The 21434-nt window shown below is 46.7% G+C and overlaps 1 protein-coding gene across 4 annotated transcripts in view; it reads left to right on the top strand.

Moving 5' to 3' along the window:
* HYDIN (HYDIN axonemal central pair apparatus protein) overlaps window positions 1–21434 on the top strand; it is a 298798-nt gene that overhangs the window by 192064 nt on the left and 85300 nt on the right. For all 4 annotated transcript variants that reach the window (XM_070397848.1, XM_070397849.1, XM_070397847.1 and 1 more), the window contains 12 exons: window positions 468–645; window positions 2470–2594; window positions 5976–6103; window positions 6511–6647; window positions 6885–7012; window positions 7175–7366; window positions 7700–7849; window positions 10493–10732; window positions 14104–14272; window positions 15522–15689; window positions 16400–16573; window positions 18616–18789. In XM_070397848.1, coding sequence (XP_070253949.1) covers window positions 468–645; window positions 2470–2594; window positions 5976–6103; window positions 6511–6647; window positions 6885–7012; window positions 7175–7366; window positions 7700–7849; window positions 10493–10732; window positions 14104–14272; window positions 15522–15689; window positions 16400–16573; window positions 18616–18789 — 1963 coding nt within the window. The remainder of the gene's footprint in view (window positions 1–467; window positions 646–2469; window positions 2595–5975; window positions 6104–6510; window positions 6648–6884; window positions 7013–7174; window positions 7367–7699; window positions 7850–10492; window positions 10733–14103; window positions 14273–15521; window positions 15690–16399; window positions 16574–18615; window positions 18790–21434) is intronic.

The raw sequence follows: 21434 nt of genomic DNA, 5'->3' as shown, positions 1-21434 counted from the left end.
ATGGAGCCCACAACCAAGGTACATGCCCTTGACCAGAATCAAACCCAAGACCCTTCAGTCTGCAGGCTTATGCTCAATCACTTGCCAGCTAGGGCAAGATAGTTTATTTCTATTTATGTCCTCACACTTCCCTTGTGATTCCTTGAAGCTAAGGGCCTCCTGTCCATTGACTACAACAAGAGCAATTTTTCATTAGCAGGTATGAAAACAACAGGAGGCTGCAATGGGCCAAATTGGTTTTCAAAGCAAATGGAGGAAGTAGTTTCTTGTACACTGTATGTGGATCTATCAGCTTTAAGGCACTTTTGTTGAAGTTTGTTCATCAAGAAAATAAATCCTGGGGGAGGAATGTGAGTGGAGAATACCCAGCACCATAGGCCCTTGGAGTTATCTAGTCCATCAAACCACCAGAAGCAGGAGTCCATTGTACCAATTTGAATGTTCTCTCTGATCTTTCTGCTGCACAGGGTTTTATCAGTTCACTTAAAGAGCAGGAGTTGAAGATTTACTACTTACCTGGAGTACCTGAGATCTTTCAAAGAAGTTTTCAAGTCCAGATCGCCCACCTGGACCCAGAGAGTATCACACTGAGTGGAGAGGGAATCTTTCCTCGAATCTACATCGACCTCCCCAGAAACCTCAAAGGTACCGCTACCCGCTGCTGTGGTTCCCCACGGGGGACAAAATATGCATTTTGCTTTGCTTGCTGGAATGTCGAAGGCTGCTCACATCATTGTCTGGGTGGTCCCTTCTCGTTCCCTCCTGTGTTACTCCTCTGCTGCAAGAAAGTCAAGAGTTGAAATTGACGTGGAGGCCTGAGTTCAGTGAGATGAGTCGTGGCCCTGGCAGTCGCACGTTAAGACCCCTGGTCAACTTTGCCATCACTGAGGCCTCAGGAAATTGCTCTTCCAACTGCCTTTTCTTCCAGCGCATGTCCCTTCCAACTGTAATCTCCCTCCGAGTTGTCCTTCCCCAGTGGCACCCTCACAGGTGCCCACTGAGAACCTGAAGGCTGATTTTACTGCCCCGAGTACAATTCTCAAAAAAATAAACTGTGCTGAAAGGCAACCAAGGTTCTGGTGCCTTGTTGGTATGGCGGAGTTTGGAAGCTTGTTGAGACTGTTGTTAATTGCCTGCCCACGTCTCTAGCCAAGACTTCCTGATAGCATCTGGCCTCCCTTGGTACCAGAATATTTCTGTCTTGGCAGATCCGAAAGGAGATCCGCTCTGTTAGAGCCATAGACTCTGGTTCTTTCTTGCTGGACCAGAGGCCAGAGAAACTTCACTCTTCTCCATGGAAACGTCACTCTTCTTCATGAGTCCCTCTTCAAGCTCCTAAGCAGCTTCAGATTAAACCCTCACACCTCCGCCTTTCCTGCCACCACCCCCAAGTCACTAACTCAACGGTTGATGATCCTCTATGACAGTGGTTCTCAACCTTCCTAATGCCGTGACCCTTTAATACAGTTCCTCATGTTGTGGTGACCCCCAATTTCATTGTTACAAATTGAACATAATTAAAGCATAGTGATTAATCACAAAACAATATGTAATTATATGTGTGTTTTCCGATGGTCTTAGGTGACCCCTGTGAAAGGGTCATTTGACCCCCTAAGAGGTCGCGACCCACAGGTTGAGAACCGCTGATCTATGAAATCCTAATAGTCTGCTCCCTGGAAATATGAACACAGACATTAGTAAAACTAAGGCCATGTTGCATCCTAGCATCTAGAGTTCCAGCGGGCAGAAGGCAGCCCAAGTCCTCATAGAATTGTCAGGAAGGAAGCTGAACACTGGGCAGCCAGCTGGCCTCCTCTGGCAGCAGACATGGTCAGGCCGGTGCAGGCTTTAAAATCATTGAAATCTGAGTACCGTTAGCTGGGCCTTCTGGGCTCCAGTTCCCCGCAGTCCCCCGGCTTCCCATCGCTTCCTAAAAGGCACTGTAATGACTTTGCCTGCCTTGCACTGCTTCCTAGTGAACTTGGGGGTCTGGAAGTGCTCCACCACTTGCCTGCCCTCCCTGATTCTGGGGATTGTAGCTTAGTTAGTTGTCATTAAAGCAACTTGAGATTTAATACACATGAAAACTAGTTGAAAGGGTGACCAGCTATCGAGGGATTTCCCTAGTTGTGCAGCTGTGCGTGCTAGAACTGGGAGTGTACCAGGCAAGCTGGGATCCAGGCGGTCAACCTACTAGTAAGACTGGCTTAGGATGTCACTGCCACCAGCTTCTTGAGAACCAGCTGGTCCTAAAGCATCATCGCATTAAACCCAGTGAGGTCTCCGGCACAAACCCAGCTCGCTCACAAATGACCTCATCCTCTAAAGCAGAGAAAACATGGCAGAGGAGGCACCAGAAAAGTTCATTTCCCTCCTCACTTTATTTAACCTGAGCTAAGGGTCTGTGTTTGGGACATAATTCATATATTTCTAACCATCCTGGTTTTCTTCTCCTCCCAATACCCACAGGGAATGAAAAGTATGAGATCTTCTTGAATCAGGCCAGAGAAAACCTAGAAAACGAGTTAGACAAAGATGAAACATTGAGTCACTCAGAGACCACTGAGGAAATGTCTGAGGATGAGCCTTTTAAGGTAAGACTAGCCTCACTTTGCACAGAATGTATGTGGCCTAAGGACAGTATGTGCAAAGGCCCAGGGGCAGGAAGGACACAGGAAGGAGGAAAAGGTATAGCAAAGACGGGGTGAGGTTAGAGAACCAAGATGAGCCTAAAGAGATAGGCAGCCCGCTATTGAACCTATTGAGGGTTTTGAACTTCATCCTGAGGGCCCCAGGAAGGCACTGTGTTTCCCCAGAGGCCGTGCATTATCATATTTTGCATCTTTTATTTTAAATCTGCTGGAGTAATTCCAGAGGACAGGTGATGGTAGCATCAACAAAGCTGATGGCCCAGAAAGTAGAAAGAATTGGGTGAATTCAAGAAATATTTTGGAGGCAGGTTGGTCAGGGATTGATCGTATGTTGGAGTGAGGAGGAGGTGACTTCCAAGTGATGTGCTTGGGTGACAACGTAAGGAGGGGACACTCTGAGAAGAAACTCAGGACGAGAAACAAGTTTTGGGTGAAAGAGGAAGAAGGGAAATGAGTTCGAGTGGTCCATGATTACACCTGAGATTTCGGTGCGTCCTCCAAGTAGACGCATCCAATAGGGAGCTGGACCCACTGCTATGGACCTGGGGAGAGAGAGAAGTTGGAGAAGGTGATGTGAGACTTATCAGATGGTCACTGTAATCACAGGAGATAGGGAGCTTCCCAGGGAGTGTACTGAGTGATGAGGGAAGAAGGTAAATTCAGAGTAAAGGCCTCAGGCACCCACCAGCAACGTGGGGGAGCGGGACAGCCAAAGGGGCTCTGGGACAGTCAGGAGTGTGTGGTGCCTCCAAGGCAGGATCCAAGCCAAGAGGTCTCTTGAGGGAGGGAGGGACCCAGCTTGTAAATAAAGGCTGCCCTGCTGTGGGATAGAAAACAAAATCCCCAAATGTCCCTTCCCACCATTCCCTGAAACCCCTCTCTTCACCATCCGTTCCTGACCACGAAGGCTGCTTTCTCTCTGTGCCCTTCTTTTAAGATGCAAATGTGCATGAGAACAGGGTCTTGAGGAAGGATGATGTTTGCAGCTGAGAGAGCTGAGCTGGGGTTCTCCAGTGGGGAAAAGGGGGATCACTAGGGAGACTGGGAGCCCCACAGGCCACCAGCAATTACTTATTTGCAGATACTGACCGTGAGCCTTGGTTCCAAGGATATAATCATAATTAACAACAACAACTACCATTGATTGAACTTTTACACCAGGCCTGTGCCATGCTACTGAGCTGCATTATTATTTCATTAAACCCTCCCACAATGGGGGACGGGGATAAGATGCCATTATCATCTTAATTTCACAGTTTTAGAGGACTCACGGAAGTGAAGTGCATTTCCAAGGCAAGAAAGCAGAGCTAGGGTTCGAATGCAGGTCTGTCCAGCGGACCCCGGCCTGCCTCAGGGCAGAGGTGCAGCTCCACCTGCTACTGCCTTCCCAGGTGGCTCCTCGTCAGAGCCTTAGCACGGTTGTGTCTGGCGGTTCCTCCAGACGTGGGGTGGGGTTTCCGAGGATGTGATGGCAGGGGCAGAGCAAGCTAGTCCTCCTGCATAAGCCAGCGGTCAACTGACCACGAAGCGGCTCAGGAGCCAGGCATAGGGTGGGCTCTGCTGCTCTAGAATCTAGATGGCTGGGAATGCCTGGAGGTGAGGCAGCCTCCTGCACACATCGCCACGGCCCCCACATCTCCCTGTTGTCTCATGACAGGCCCCTTCACACAGTAACCTTTCCTGCTTGGCCCAGGCCTTCTGGTTTGGACCTTTCAGAACAGGATTTTCCAACCATTTTTCACTATCACTCCAGCCAAGACATCTTTTCCTAATACCCCATGAAATGCATGTAGTGTGTGTAAAACCTAATCTCTTTGAATAGTTTGGTATTAAATTTTTTCATTTTTATGTTGAAATGATTATAATTCACAGGAAGTTGAGAAAAATATTTTTCCCATCGGTAGCATCTTACATAACCACAGTACAACATCAAAATCAGGAAACCGACATCGGTACCAGCTGCAGAGCTTACTCATCAATTTCATGTGCGCTGGTGTGTGGGCATGGGGGGATGCGTTTGTGATTTTTTCATGTGTAGATTTGTGTAAACCACCACCACAGAACTGCTCCTTCACCACAAGGATCCTTGTGCTTGTTGGGGAAACAGAATTAAACAAAATCTCCTTCCAAGACAGAAAATCTCTCCACAAAGATAGATGAAAAAGAAAAAAAAACTTATTATTAAACCAGAATGAGATCTGTGTCACAGGCAGTTCACTAAGAGATTGCAATGACCGGAAGAAATCTCAGCCTCTTATATGTAGCTGAGCAGATGCAACCCGTTGCAGAAATGTTTTCAAGTAAAACAGTAACTAATCCTTAATTAAGAACTATCACTTGTCCTCTTTAGCAGACTTGGCAGCACCATTTGTCACACACAGTTCATTCTAAAGTCACATGGTAATTGGAATGACCATCTGGGTTAGCTAAGGAAACCAAACTTCTTGTAGTTTTATGACAGGGCCCTCTGACTTTAGGCTCCCACCCTCCCACAGAAACTGGGTGGTAAAGCCCTAGCTGGTTTGGCTCAGTGGATAGAGCGTCGGCCTGTGGACTTAAGGGTCCCGGGTTCGAGTCTAGTCAAGGGCACATGCCCAGCTTCCTAAATCCTCAGTAGGGGGCATGCAGGAGGCAACCTATCAATGATTTTCTCTCATCATTGATTCTCTCTCTTTCCCTCTCCCTTCCTATCTGAAATCAATAAAATATATTTTTTTAAGAAAGAAACTGGGTGGTAGGGGCTCCATCGTCCTTGATGATCACATCAAGAAACAGTCCCCAGATCCTTAAGAAAGGCACTTTGAGTTGTAAAGCTGACAAGAGGCTTATATGGCCCTCAAAAAGATTTACATACATTTCAAAGAGGCAGAGAAAGAACTAACAAGTTCTCTAAAGTGAATGCTCTAAGAAGAGGGAATTGGAAGAAGTCTCTTCCCTTCTTTTTTACTTTATTTGCTCTTATATCCTACACCTACCCCCACACTCCCCATCCCTTGCCCCTAGCAACCACTAATCTGTTCTTCACCCCTATACTTTTGTTATTTCAAGAATGTTATATAAATGAAATCATACTGTATGTAATCTTTGAGGTTGGCTTTTTTCATTCAGCATGATGTCCTTGAGATCCATCAATACCAGTAGTTCACCCCTTTTTATAGCTGAGACTACTCATGCTATAGATGTAGTAGTTGCATACTGTACCCACCCCCATGAAAATGTTAATATCACAAATAGATTGCATATCACCCTACGGGGTGATATTGCCCACACCGAGAATGCATGTTCTAGAAACGTCTGCTCCTTTGCTCTTCTCTGTTGCTCCAGTTAAGTGCTCAGCTCCAGATGGAAGTAGAGCGACTCATAGTCCAAAACTATACCATGGAACATCAAAAAACAATTATCCACGATCCCATGGACGAAGTCAGCCATCGGAGTCGCCACAGACTAGCCAAGTGAGTGCCCTTCTGTGTTGTTTGTTTCAGGGTACAGTGGAGCGAGCACTGCTGCCCAGCAGAGTGCTCCCTGGCATGATGGTTGGTCATGCAGGAATGCACTCCACTCCCCTCATGTATCTGCTATCCTTTGGCATCCAGCTAACCAGGCAGGAACCTCCGGCTTTGTCTAGTGGACAGGCCCAGGTTCAGGTTCATGAGAGCCCACCTTGCAGGTGTTTTGAGATCATGGCTGAAACAACATGGACTTCTGAGGGAAGACGTAGCTGGCTCCTGGTCTCCCCTCTGGGGCCATTCATTGTTCTCAACTCCAGAGCATAGCATGGTGCACAGGAGATGGGAGAGAGCCTCGTGCTCCCTCACTTTTGGAAGAGTGACTGGTAAGGAGAGTTTGTTGCTCATTTCAGAATCCAGCTGCCAGAGTATATCCTAGACTTTGGCCACATGATCCTTGGCGACTCTCGATCCCACATCATCAAGATCACCAACACCAGTCACATGCCAGTGTCCTTCCACGCGGAAAAGCGCATCCTGCACGACACAGGTAACCAGGCCAGGGAGGCCTTTCCCACTGCGCCTGGTCATTTCCAACAGTGACAAGACCATCTGTCCTGACTTTCTGGAGAAGAGTGTGTATTTCTTCTGGGATCGGCAGAGAGAATTGTTGGGTCATTCATTGGGTCTTTGAATGCTTATCCTGCCCCAGAGGGGCTTCTAACGAAAGCAGCTCTTGTTTGCTATTTCTCTTTCCCACAAAGAAATTTTGTTTGTCTTGGTCCAGGTTTTAGTACTGAGCTAGATCGTGTAAAGCATCTGCCTTACTGCGAAACGGAAACATTTGAAGTGAGATTTGACCAGCAAGGGACCAATCAGTCTGTGGGAAACAAAGAAATCATCCTGCCCATCAAAGTAAGGTGCACCGCTGGGGCCAGCTGAGCCTTCCCAGCTCCCAGCTGTGCTGGCCGATCACCCCTGGGATGATTCAGTTACTATTTCAGAGTCATGATTCTTCCCCCGCCCTCCAACCCTATGCCACATGCTATGCTAACAGCAATCTTATGGCCGCTCTAGGTGGTTGGAGGGCCAACAGTTCACATCTGTCTGCAAGCCCAGGTGACCATTCCCACTATGACACTGTCTTGTGAAAAAGTGGAGTTTGCCACAATTCAGTGTGGGCAGTGCCTTGTGGAAACTATTCAGCTCTCCAATCATCTTCAAGTTCCTTGTGAATGGTTTGTCGTCAGCCATAAGCCATTTAACAAGGTAAGTGAGTTGAGGCCCATTGATCCCCTTTTTCCGTCTCCATTTCAGCCAGATTTGTAATTCTCGGCGTTCACGCTCATCATTTCACTCTCCTGCTCAGACTTTCAGGGACAGCCATCGCCTCCTGAATAAAATCTAGTTCCTTAGCTCGGCACTTGAGGGTCTATCAGGCCACGCTGTCTGGCGAATGTCCTATTCATCTTTGCACCCCTGGTATCCACACATTCCCTGATGCCGGGAAGGCACTTAGTAAATGCAGGTGGAGTGAGCAGAGGCTGGAATAAGTCCATTTTCCCTAAATGGTTATCTATTTGTCTAATATTTATTAACCAGCTGGAGAAACACATGCCAAAGTACTTAAGACGGAAACTCCATACCGAATTCAAGCCAAAGACGCGGATCTTTGAGATCCAGCCCACTACAGGGGTCTTGGATCCTGGTGAGAAGGCCAACGTACAAGTGAGATTCATGCCCAAAGAAGAGGTAAGCGGGAAAGAAGTGCGGTTCCATTCAGACTTTGCATCTCTGAGCTTTACTCAGAGTCCAGGCTTCGTTGGGTCTCCAGGGAAGCTTGGAGCGACCTGTGCCTTCTCTTCCGATTATGACATGGCCAGTGCCTCTGGTTCACGTAGGAGCTGTGTGGCCTGGAGGTGAAGAGCACCCGCTCTGCAATCAGCACATCTCCCTGACGCATCGACTTTGCCAGCAGGCCTGGGTTAATGGCCTCCTGCCTCTGCAATTAGAGGCCGTGTGGCTTTGAGCAGATTACTTAACCTCTCTCAACTTCTGTTTTCTCACAGATAACAGGAAAAATAATAAGAATCCCCTATTGCAATTCTGAATCCAAATAAGCTCCAAAAACTGGGGAAAGTTTTCCTAAGTTTCAGACCCAAACCCATTTGGCAGAAAAACCTCATCTGAACGGACATGAGACCCTTTATTTATCGCACTTCGTTGGCAGAGTCTAACATTGCAATGCAGAAATATTAATGTGTTTGATTCCAGGGGACCTGCCCCAGGCCCTGCTGAGGCTCTTGGGTAACACGGGGTACCTGTTCTCTATAGAAATATGAATTTGAATGTGTCTGTCCCCAGGGTTTCAGCTGCAATAGCTACCTCCTAGGGTCATGTTGAAGAATAAGTGAATTAATGTGAATAAAATGGACAGCATACTGCTCTGTATGTAGTGTCTCAATAACTATTAATTATTATCATTAGTAGTTTTGATAATAATAAGTACCTCCCGGGAGACACTGTCTGGGCCTCACAAACGCTTCATTTGTGAATACCACAGCACAAAGCTACGTCTGACAAAAAATATAGTAAAAACAATAAAAACTTAGAACCAGAGAGGATCTCAAAAGGTTACACTGTGAAGACTTTTGTTCAAAGCTTAAGGCATTTAGGAGACTTTTTAAAAATTCTTTTAAAAGAAAAAAGCGTGCAAGTTTTTAGAATACCTATGGTTTTCCTGGTAATGGCTTTGAGGAAATGTTTAAGAATCTTCAGTGAGAAAGAAAAAAAGTGAATGACTTCATATCTGATTCTAAAATAAAAGTCCCTGTTTCTATGACTGGCCAGTGTTCTCAGTGGTTAGAATGTCGGCCCATGCACTGAAGGGTCGCAGGTTCGATTCCCAGTCAAGGGCATATACCTGCATTGGAGGTTTGGTCCCCGGGTCCCATCAGGGTACATGCAAGAAGCAACCAATCAACGTGTCTTTCTTTCTCTCTCTTTTCTCCTCCCTCTCTCCCTTCCACGCTCTCTAAAAAACAACAGGAAAAATTATCCTTGGGTGAGGATTAACAAAAAAAAATTAAAATAAGACAAAATAAAATCCCTGTTCCTATTATTATAAAAATATCCCCAACCCTTTTTAAAAGTAAATAGAATTAATATGTTTTTCATGGTTAGAGAATCTTAAGACTGTCAAGGGGCCTTCTCAAGATTTTGGTTGTTCTACTGAAGGAGGGAAATGTCAGTAAATATAGTTCTTTGTTCAGGCAAATTCCACAAAGATTGAACTGGAATTGGTCAAAGTTAATAAAAATGCCTCCACCGATTGGGAGAGGGATTTATTGGCTATATACAAGTAATTGATTTGCCCTGCAGCCCATACAGTCCGCACCTATATCTCCATCAGCATCAGCATCAGCAGCAGAGAAATCACCGATGTCCATACATACAACTCCTAGACATTATAACATGTGTTCAGAATACTCCGTGTTAGAAAACAAGGAAATGAATGTTTTAGCAATATTTCCATAAAAAGCAATTAAAACATAGAAGTTTGGGATGGGGCCTGTGAACCCACATCTTTAAATAGGTCCCTTAGTGAAACCAGAGGAAGATCACTTATCAAATGGTACTTGGATCGTAATCGTATCAGATGAAGTGAATGCCGTAGCTGATTACCCATGACTTAGCTCTGTGTTCAGAAAATGACAATATGTTCTTTCAGATTCTCCAGGAAACAAACCTGGAGACATTTTTTTAATGCAAACAGATTATTTGAGAAGTGTAGGGAATACCGATAGAAACGTAGAAAAAAAGGTCAGGGAAAGGAAGGCAGCTAATAGGATGTGTGAGTGAGTCAGCTACCTTGGAGCCTGGAACTTAATCCCACTGGAAACACTTAGAAAATATATAAAGTGCACATTTCAGAATTGCCCCTCCCCAGGAGCGTGGGAGCTAACCCCTGAGAGTCACTGGTTGAGGGCCGCTCCCAGGAGGTGTGACTTCTCCGGCACTGTGCCCCACCCTGTCCATGGGTAGCCAGGCCCATGAAGTGGGAGCCCAGGGGTGCAGACCTAGAGGTACAGGGAGTGGCAGTGGGGCATCCGAGTACCCTGGAGGTCTGAGGGATGTGAGCAAGGCACTTAGAGGGCCTTTACAAGTGATAAAGCATTGATACAGCGCCTGGCATGCAATAGGCACTATTAATCCTGTAATAGAAATTACTCTCACGTAATTTCATAGGAAAAGTTTTCTCTCTTCATCTAAATTTCTCTCTTAATCTAAATTTTGTTCTCTCCCCACCCCCACCCCCAACCCTAGTGGTTTTCAGTTTCACATGGCGTGTAACAGAAAGAAATCCAATGCTTGTTTTGTTTTTATGTTTTCCAGAAATTCTACAGTCAAACCCTGACGTTCCAGCTTGTCCGTAGTACTCAGAAGCTTACGCTGCTGGCACAGGGGCAAGGTTTAGAGCCACGCTTGGAATTCAGTCCTTCAATTCTGGAGCTGGGGCCACTGCTGCCTTATGCGCCTGGAGACGAGGCCGAGGTGGTGGTGAAGAATCCCTGTGACTTTCCCATTGAATTTTACTCCTTAGAATTTGACCAGCAATATCTCATCGAAGAGAAGGTGAGCAGAGGCCCCAACCAATCTTCATTTTCCTGCCCGTGTTGGGCCCTGACAGGTACGGGTGCTCTTCTCTCTGCCAGGACCACTGGCCCCTGACCTTTACCTCTCCTTCCCTTTGAACCCTTCCTGGTCAACTCTAAGATCACTGTGTAGACTTTTCTAACCTGCTTCCCTTGCCCTGAGCAGAATTCATTATCTCCTTGTGATCTCATTATGCGTTTAAACAACCAATTGGAAAATTAATACATGCTGATGGTAAAAATTCAAACAGTGAAGAATGTATGCAGCAGTCATTATATTTGAAGTGAGTTTCTTTTATTTGCGGATTAGATAGCATATAAGTGGGTCTTTTTTAAATACACTCTGGCAGTCTCTGCCTATAGTTGTTATATTTAGATCACTTACATTTAATATAGTTATGTTAGGGTTTAAATCTGCCCCTTTTTTTCTGTTTGTTCTGGGCTGTATAATTTCCAGTTTCTCCTTCATGTTCATTTTTTTTTTAACTTTATTTTTTTAGGGCAGTTTTAGGTTCACAGCAAAATTGAGGGGATGGTACAGAGACTGGAATATCCTCCTGCCCCTACACTCCATGGCTTCCCTCATTATCAATATCCCTTTCTAGAATGTACATTTGCTACAATCGATGAGCCTACGTTGACACATGATAATCACCCAAAGTCTATAATACATTAGAGTTCACTCTTGATGTTATATGTGCTATGGGCTTAGACAAATGTATAGTGACATTTACGCATCATTATCGCATCATACAGAGTAACTTCACTGCTCTAACAATCTTCTGTGCTCAGCCTATTAATCTCCTCCTCCTTCCAACCCCTGGTAATCACTGATCTTTTTACTGTCTTTATAACCTGGTCTTTTCCAAAATGTCATCCTATATAATAAAAGGATAACATGCAAATTGTCCCCTCGACTGGGAGTTCGACCAGGAGTTCAACCAGGGGGCAGGGTTGGCCGGCCAACTGCCCGAGGCCCCACCCCCCGGCCGGCCTCACCCCCAATCGCAGCCCCCACATCAGGGCGGGCTGGCCAGACCCCGTGCACGAATTCACGCACCAGGCCTCTAGTATAGTCATAATCAATATGTAGCCTTTTCAGATTGGCTTCTTTCGCTTAATAGTATGCATTTAAGTTTCTTTCATGTCATTTTGTGACTTGATATCTAATTCTTTTGGTCGCTGAATAGCATTCCATTGTCTGGATGTACTGCAATTTATTTACCCACTCACCTACTGAAGCACATCTAGGTTGCTTCCAAGTTTTGGCAATTAGGAATAAAGCTGCTGTAAACACCCATGTGCAGGGTATTGCGCAGACAAAGTTTTTACTCCTTTTGCTAAATACCAAGGAGCACAATATGTAAGAATGTGTTTAGTTTTATAAGGAACTGCCAACATGTCGTCCAAAGTGCTTGTACCATTTTGCATTCTCGTCCGCAATAATTGAGAGTCCCTGTTGCTCCTCATCCTCACCAGCATTTGATGTTGTCAGTGTTTTGGACTTCGGCCATTCTCTGAGATATGCAGTAGTACTCATTGCTGTTTTATTTGCATTTCCCCGATGACATATAATGTGGAGCATCTATTCATATGCTTATTTGCCATCATTATATCTTTTTTGGTGAGGTATCTGTTAAGGTCTCTTGCTTACTTTTTAATCAGGTTGTATGTTTTCTTATTGTTGAGTTTTAATAATTTTTTACATATTTTTAAATAACAGTCCTTTGTCAGATGTGTCTTTTGCAATATTTCCTCCCAGTCTCTGGTTTGTTTTCTCATTCTCTTAACAATGTTTTTTTCAGAGCAGAAATTTTTAATTTTAAGGAAGTTTTGCTGTTCCTGAAGTCTGATGCTTAGCTATCTGATTCTTCTTAGTTATTTATTATTGCAAAACAAAATACCACCAAGCTGAGCAACTTAGACATTTGTCATCTCATGTTTTCTGTGGGTTAGGAATTTGGGACTGGCTGAGCTAACTAAGGTGGCTCTGCTTCCTCAGGACCCTCCCCCAACTGGTCTTTGAATCTTCTCCTTTCTTTACACCCAGTGTTTATGCTCTACCTGATTTAGATGCTGCCTCCAGAAGTTTTCCTCAGAATGGGAATCTGTCCCTCTGAAGGCAATCTAATCTCTTCATTGGCTATTTATGAAATGCTCAATGGCTTACATTGGCTCAGCATCCTCTGTTGTGGGTCAAGTTCAATGGAAAGCAGAATTTAAGACTGTGATTTGCATACAGAAGGTTTATTAGGGAGCTCTTGGGGAAAAAAAACACCTGCAAAGAATAGGAACGCAGAATTGGGAGAGAAAAAGGCAACCTGTGAGAGGTTGCAGCGGAGACTTCAGCTGGTGGCACAGGAAGCTGTGGAGCAGGCTCTTCAGAGTTACCCAGCTGAAGCCATTGGCCAAGGCTTGGTGTCTCCACAGCAACCAGTCTCTGGAACATTCCTTCCTTTCCACACTGACCTCTATCCTAAGCTCTCTTCCATTTCATTGGTCCATTTGTCTATCCGACATCAATACCACCCTATCTATTACTCCAGCTTCGTAAGTCCTGATATCTGGTATGGCAATCCTCTCTCTTCATTCTTCTTTATTAGGGTTCTAACCATCCTTATCTCTTTGTCCTTCAATATATGTTTTTTAATGACCTTATTAACAGTGGTTTTCAAACACCTGAAAATGGTGATCCTGGAGAAGGGTTATCTAACAAGATGGATTTTTTTCACACCAGTGGAGCCAGGTGTCTCTCCAGCACTTGCCAGCAGCAATAAATTGGGTCAGATGGGAAGTAATTGCTTCCTAGGACTTCTTTTTATAAATATGCACATACACTAAAGTTGCCACATTTATCAGGGGGAAAAAAACAGTTTTCCCAGTTAAATTTGAATTTCAGATCAACAATATGGACATATTTATACTAAAAAATGTATTCATTGTTTATCTGAAATTCAGATTTAAGTGGGCCTCCATATTTCATCTGGCAATCCTCATACACATTTACACATTTCCTCTCTACCTCCTCTTTCTCCCTATCTCTATCACTCTCTAAAAATCAATGGGAAAGATATCCTTGGGTGAAGATTCACAACAATAACAAATTTAAAACAAGAAGAAAATTCTCTTCCACACATTAAATTTCCATTTAGGCTGAAATGGAGCAAAATAAAGACCCATCTCCCCAGGTTCAGGGCTGAGCAAACCTTTAGACCCCCCGAAGCACCCTGCCCTCTGCACACACCTGCGCAGGCAGGCGCAGGGGTCTGACGGGTGGGAGAGCAGGCCCACCGAGGGGTGTGGGGAGGAGCTTCCAGGGAGACCACCAGCAGTCCCCTTGTCCTCGCGCAGATCTTGCGGTCGCTGAAGGGCTACGACTCCTACAACACCCTGCTGCTGCCCCCCCGGGTGCCTGGGGAGAAGCTGCCCCCAGAGGTGTACGAGTACTTTAAGGAGATGAAGCAATCCAAGGAGGAACAGATGAAGGCGAAATACCTGGAGGCTCTGGCTCAGGACAACGGTGAGAGCTCCTCTCAGGGGCCGGCTCCGCTACTGCCCTGGCTTCTTTGAAGGGTCCCTGGGCCACGTAGGCGCGAGGTGCCTTAGGCATTTTATTTCTAATCCTTACAAAGTGGTACCATTAGCCCTGGTGTATGGGTGCGCAGAAGGGACACTTTCTGCTCTGGAAAAGCCCTGTCTTCAACTACAGTCACAGTCTGGGGTACTCGGGAGCTAGGGCTTCAGTTATGAGCTTCAGGGGAGCCAATAAGCCCCCACAAACATGCTATGTTGCAAGCACTGAGCTGAAATGCTGGAGGGAAAAGATCAGTGAAACAGCCCCTGCCTTGGAGAGGTCACAGGAAGTGGATGGAGGGAAAGGCATCGCCTCTCAGGGCTGCCTGGTGGCCCGGGGTACAGAGCTGAGAGGCTGTGACTTTCAAAGGACGTCATGAAGTCAGGGAAGGGCCGCGTCCCTCTCAGCCCATCCCACTCGGCAGCTGTGGGCTCCTTTCTCCCCTTGGCCCGTTGAGGAGCCCGGAGCCCGGGAAGGGGACACTCTGCTTCTTCCCCGTGCTTCCCGGGCCTCTGCTCACTCTGCCCTCTCTCCATCGACCATCCTGCTCCCCTTCTCACACCGCATCCAGGGGAGGCCGTGGTCGCAGGTCGCATCGCCACCTTCACGAGAGAGCAGCAACCTCTCTGGCTCAAATCCAAACCCTCAGCAAAGAGGATGCCTGGACTCGGGTGGGGGTGGACGTCAGTGTATACAATCCCAGCCCTCCCGTGCACGCACCCGCTGAAGCGCTGTGGGATGGGCGATGAGGGGGGTGCTGGGCCGACAAGAGTCAATATGCTGAACACTCAGCAGGGGGAGATGCCCATGACAAGTTACAGGGAAAAGCAGGTTACAAATTGGTGTGTACAAGACTGGTTTTGGAAAGTTAACCGCGTGAGAGGTTGCTAGCTCTCCTGTACTGGTATCATAAAACCAAGCTGCGGTTCCTCTGTCACCATTTCTTTATCGCTATCTCTTTTTGAAACTGAATTTTATAATTTTTTTGCTTTTCTGAATTTTCCAAATTTTCTGGAGCAATAATTTTGGGGATATTTTATGTTAAAATGTAGAAGCACTCTGGGCAGAGAAACTGCAGTTCTTGTTGATTTGAGCTGGATGATCCAGGATGATAGTAACCAGCAGTTCTCTTTGTCGTTTTCCTTTTTCACCCACTCTCTCTTGTCTCCCCCCCCCCCCCCCCCCCCCCCGGCAGAAGACGAAGATATACCCTTGTCGGAGCAGGTAACGGTTTCCAATGTGAAGAGGGGCTCACTTAGCCGAGGGATCTCTGTCACATCCGACCTGGAGGACTGGGAGGAGTCCAAGAACAATCCAGATGATGAAGAGGATGATGACAGCCTGGAAAAACTAGTGTTTCAAAGTAACCAGTATTTCATTTATTTATTTTATTTTTATTTTAGAGAGGGAGGGAAAGGGAGAAGGAGAGGGAGAGAGAGAGAAAATCAATGTGAGAAACATTGATCGTTGCCTTTCATATGTGCCTCTGACCCGGCCCAACCTGCAACCCAGGTGTGTGCCCTGACTGGGAATTGAACCCGCGACCTTCCCATGCGGGGGGGGGGGGGGGGGGGGGGGGGGAGACACTCTAACCAACGAGCCACACCAGCCAGGGCTAACCTTTTAATGTTTGGGGGCCAGTTTTCTCTAAGCAGCAGTAGGAAGAGTGACTGATGCCTTTTCACCTTTCTCCAAACCTTCTAGCATGACTACGTATGATTCTCTAACATGACTATGCCATCATTTATTTAGCCATTTCCCTGCATGTTGCAAACTCAGCTAGTTTCCAACATTATTTTTTTCAGCAGAAGAGATTCCCCAAAATGGAATTAGGAGTCAAAGAATATCTATAATTGCAATCCTAGCAGCCCTGGGCAAATTAGTAGCCAGAAAGAGTGCTCTCATACAATACAGGAGGGAATGAGGGCTGCAGCAGATGGGTTCTCGTTTCCAAACAGTATCTAAAAGGAAAAAGTCACTCCCATTTCCATCAGAACTCATGTGGCCTCCGGGTGTGTCCACACGCACGCACACGCACGTGCGCACACGCACACGTATATTTTTAATTTGCAGCTGAGAAGTTACAGAGCACGGACAGCCACTCTGCAGAGGACGATGGAGAAGTAGAGAACAACCCAGTGAACAAGGCCATTGCTCGCTACCTGGGCATCGATGTTTCTGCAGAAGGTAACCTGGCCAAGAACCGGAAGGGCATCGCCATTATCGTCCACGGGACGCCTGTGTCAGGTATGTGACAGCTCTGAGGGGTTGCCCCTTTTAGGGGGTGAAGCTTGCATGTGTCATTTTGAGGACATAAGACTTTTTTTTTTGGATATTTATATATCAAAGGATTATCCCCAAATTGTTAAATTGCCAACCTCAGAGATATAGGATTGGAGAAAGAGCAGAGACACCTCATTTTTAATTAATACATCTGGACTATTTGAACTTGTAATCTTTCAATTATATGATTTAAAAATAAAGGGGGGAAATATGTGCAAATCCTTTGACCTGGCAATATTGCTTCTAAAATTCTATCCTAGGAAACTAATTAATGACATGGACAAAGATTAACAACATGAAAGTTCACTGCAGCATTATTAACCATAATAAAAAAAATTGGGAGCAATCTAAGCATCCAGTATGAGAGACTGGTTAATTAAGCCATAGCACATTCATATAGCGAATTATTATCACCATCAAAAACAGTGTCTGTACACCCATGTTTATGGCAGCATTATTAACAATAGCCAAAAGGTAGAAACAGCTCAATTATCCATTGACAGATGAATAAACAAAATGTGATACAGTGGGGTAGTATTCAGCCTTTAAAAGGAAGAGAATTCTGATACATGCTGGTACTACAACAGGATGAACCTTGAGGACAGTGTGCTAAGTGAAATAAGCTATAAACAAAAGGACAATAACTATATCGTTCCAGGTATATGAGCTACCTAGAGTAAGCGAAACGGAAAGTGGGGTGGTGGTTTGCTGGGGCTGGGGGACTGAGGGATGGGCCTTATTGTTTAGTGTATACAGAGTTTCCACTTGGGAAGGTGAAAAAAATGCTAGTGGAGGTTACACAACAATGTGAATATACTTATGCGACTGAACCATACACTCAAAAGTGGTGAATTGTGTATGTATATTCCCACGTTAAAACAAAACAAAACACAGTGCCATAGAAGTGTATTGAATGAATTGAAAGATGTTCATGATCTATTGTTTCAAGTGAGAAAAAAAAATGTCGCACTCGTGATTTGGAATCTGTATTCATTTCCTGTTGCTACTGTAACAAATAACCACAACCTTAGTGGCTTTAAAGAATGCAAATTTGCTTTCTTACAGTCCTGAAGGTCAAAAGTCAAAAATGGGTCAGTTGGGCTGCATTCCTTCCGGAGGCTCCATGGGAGAAGCCCTTTCCTTGACCTTTTCTGGCTCCTAGAAACGTTGCCTGCCTTCCTTGGCTCTCAGCCCCTTCCTCCACCTTCAAAGCTAGCATCGTAGCATCTTCCAGGCTCTCTCTCCTTGCTTTCATCGTCCTATCACCTGCCCTGACTCTGACCCTCCTGCTTTCCTCTTGTAAGGACCTTGTGATGATTACGTGGGGCCACCCAGATAATCCAGGGGAATCTCCCCATAGCGAGCGCCTTAACTTGATCACACCTGCCAAGCCCCTTTGCTGTATCAGGTAACAGGCACCAGTTCCAGGGATCAGGATGGAGTTGTCTTTGAGGGGCCATTATTCAGCCGACCACATAACCCAGGTCCTTTTTATAGGAAATATAAATAAAATAATCACCTATGCATACTTAGCACAAACATCTGTGAACTAGAATCTCTCTGGATGAGCAAATTTTAAATCTTTTTTTTCTTTTCCCCTGTCTATTATTTCTGAATTTTTTCTGCTTGCTTTTTTAATAAGCACATATTTTGAAATCAGAAAAAAAATCACAACTTATCCTTTAAACCACAGTCTTTCTATTAGAGACAGTAAGAGCTACAAGGTTTTTGAAGACCTGATAGAATCGCTTTTTAAATTGAGGAGAGTACCCGGAGAAGTTGTGGGTTCCCGTAGCACAGGGCCGACCCGTGGCAGAATCAGGAGCAGAATCCCCGGTCCCGATTCGGGCCTCAGGTCTTCCTTCTCTTTTGGCTGCCACCCCTGAGCACAGCAGAGGCCCAGAGGCAGGGCACCCGGAGAGATCACTGTCCAGGGGCCTCTGTTCTAGAAGCTTCTGCCTAGGACGCCAAGGAAATGACGTCTAGCCCCCTGACCTTTTCTCCAGGCAAGACGGCCACGGCAGCCAGCCTGGCCAAGTACTACGGCGCCGCCTGCTTCAACATCGACTCCATCGTGCTGGAGGCCATCTGCGACGGCAACAGCATCCCAGGGATCCGGGCCCGGGAGCTCTGCATCAGGGCGGCCATCGAGCAGTCCATGCGGGAAGGAGAAGAGTCTGGTGAGAGCCGTTTCCACTCCCTTCAGCACCTCTGCGTGAGATGCTTTCTGTGGCCAGGCGGCCAGCACCCACGCCGGTAACCCCCACCTTCGCGGGGTCCCTCACTGAGCTTTTCTCCCACCGCTTGGTGGAAGGCTGATTTACAACGTGCTGCTGCCTTAGGGCCCAGGGGAAAATTCTCCTCCCCAAACATCACGTGGCCCTTCGGGGAACAGGACAATGGATGGCACGTGGCCCACACCTTTGGGGGTGACACCTGGCGAGGAGCAGAGGAAAAGAGTGTAACAGGAGCGCGGGTGTGGGAAGATGGCGTGCCAACGTGCACAATCAGGGGTAGTTTTCGTGGGAATGGGCTTTGAGGGAGCAGGACTGTGTTGATAGGTGACGATGAAGGACAGGACACGCCAGACAAAGAAAGCAGGGAAGCTGACAGTCAGTGAGAGGTGGGGAGGGAGGCTGAGGCCAGTGGTCGTTGACCTGATGCCAAGATTGGGAATCTGGGTCTTACTTGGAAGGAAAGGAGGCGGGTGATTTTCACCCTGTGGGGGGTAATGGCCGGAAAGTAACTCCTGTAATGACTCGTAAGGGAAGCCCGAGGCGGCGAGGCTGGGCAAGCTGACCTCATTGCCCCCACGGCAGCACGAACTGAGGAGTGGGAGGCGCTCGGGACTTCACACCAAGATAGGGGCAGAAACCTGGAAGAGGGGGACGGCGTGTACCAAGACAGGGGATGCGGGGGGAGGAGGAGGTTTGCTGGAGAGACTTAACCGAGTTTTTGAACGCCACGGCAGTGAGGCCTGGGACGGCCGAACTTCCAGAGGCGGAGAATCCTGGCCCCACCAGGTCATCTAAGGACCTACAGGTCAGGGCAACGAACGGCTGCTCAAGGGGAAACGTACTGAAGTAGAGTGCCTGCTGAGAGCTGAGTTATTTTCATAAAAATACTCAGAACAGCGCGACAGCCTTCCTACTCGTGCAGCATGCCCGCGCGTTGGTGAAACAGGGTGGGGCTTTCCGTCCTGTCCCCTCCCTCCAGCACCTCTGCCTGGGAGGCTTAAGGAGACGGTCGGGTCTAAGAGAAATAGCTCTTTAGTCATACAGGGGAGGAAAAATAATTTCCCTCTGCCCCTCTGAGTTCTCGGCTGAGACTCGTGTGATAAGAAAAAAAGAAGATTAACAAGAGGAAACAGGAGTTTATTGACATGTTTACTTCCCGTATACATGGGAGGGAGGGGGAAATGAGTAACTCAGCGGTCGCTTTAGAGTTCAGACTTAAATGCCAGCTTCGTAAGGAAAGGAGAGGCAGGACGTCGTCCTCCGTCCTCCGGTGAAAGCCAGCGATTTTTAGGAATGATGAATGAACCCTTAGGCACATGGAGGGAGGCGTGATAGTTTGTCTGGGTTGCTGCTGACTTCCAGTCTCCTCTCCTGTGATAAGGGTCCATCTTCCCCGGTTGGTGGAACTCCCAGGACAGTGATGGCGAACCTACGACACGCTTGTCAGAGGTGACACACAAACTCATTTTTTTTGGTTGATTTTTCTTGGTCAAATGGCATTTAAATATATAAAATAAATATCAAAAATGTAAGTCTTTGTTTTACTATGGTTGCAAATATCAAAAAACTTCTATATGTGACACGGCACCAGAGTTAAGTTAGGGTTTTTCAAAATGCTGACACACCGAGCTCAAAAGGTTCGCCATCACTGTCCCAGAAACAGATTTGTGGCAAATGGGTTCGTGTTGCATGCCTGTCTGTAGGCAGGTAAGTAAGGGAAGTTCAGAGAAAGCCTCTCTGTGCATGTGCCGGTTTTCAACTGCCTACAGCTCGAAAGAATCAGAATACCCAAGCGGCAATTGTGAGGTGGCACGTCCTGAAACCCCTGGAGCAATATTTCGGGGTGGCACATTCTGCTACCCTTCAGCGGGAACCCCAAGCTGAATCATAATTCTGGTTCTCTTCGATTTTTGTTTCCTTCTCTGGCAAATAAACTATATTTCACTGAGGTCTTTGGAGCTGTGCCTGTCCTGTGACATATCGTGACATATGAATTTGAGCTCCCTGTCTGAGAATATAATGCCAGCCCAAAGGCATCATTGGGGAGTCTTTCTCAACAAGTGACAGGTGCCGCAGCTCGAGTAGAGGAAACCAGCCCAGGAAGTTCCACAAAGAAAGGAGTGGGTGGACAGGGCAGGATGGGACCTTGGGGAGCACTGACATTGTAGGAGGGTGTGGAGGGGACGCCGGGGGAGGCTGAGAGGTGGAGTGGGGGTCGGGGGTGGGCGATCAGGAGAGCAGGTTGCAGGGAAGCCACCTTTGAGTTACTCATTTCCCCCCACCTCCCATGTATACAGGAAGTATACATGTTAATAAACCTGTGCTTTCTCTTACTAATCTGTTTTTCTCATCACCAGAGTCTCAGCTGAGAACTCAGAAGGGTAGAGGGAAGATGATATTTCCCTGCAGCAGGTGGAAAAGGTCTGCAGGAGGGAGAGGGGCGAGAAGGGCTGTCGGGTCTCTCCAGAGCCCTGGTGGCGTCCAGGCTCCCTTCCAGCTTCATTTTCCCCGTAGCCCTCACCACTCGTTAACATACTGTTTCTTTTCCTTATTTCACTGTCTGTCTCTCCCCATTAGGATGTAAGCAT

Source organism: Myotis yumanensis, unplaced genomic scaffold, assembly GCF_028538775.1.
Source record: "Myotis yumanensis isolate MYYU_CA2020_CCGP unplaced genomic scaffold, mMyoYum1.0.hap1 SCAF_18, whole genome shotgun sequence".
Classification (NCBI taxonomy): Eukaryota; Metazoa; Chordata; class Mammalia; order Chiroptera; family Vespertilionidae; genus Myotis; species Myotis yumanensis.
Note: the sequence above shows the minus strand (reverse complement) of the source record. Positions and strands in the feature narration are given on the sequence as shown.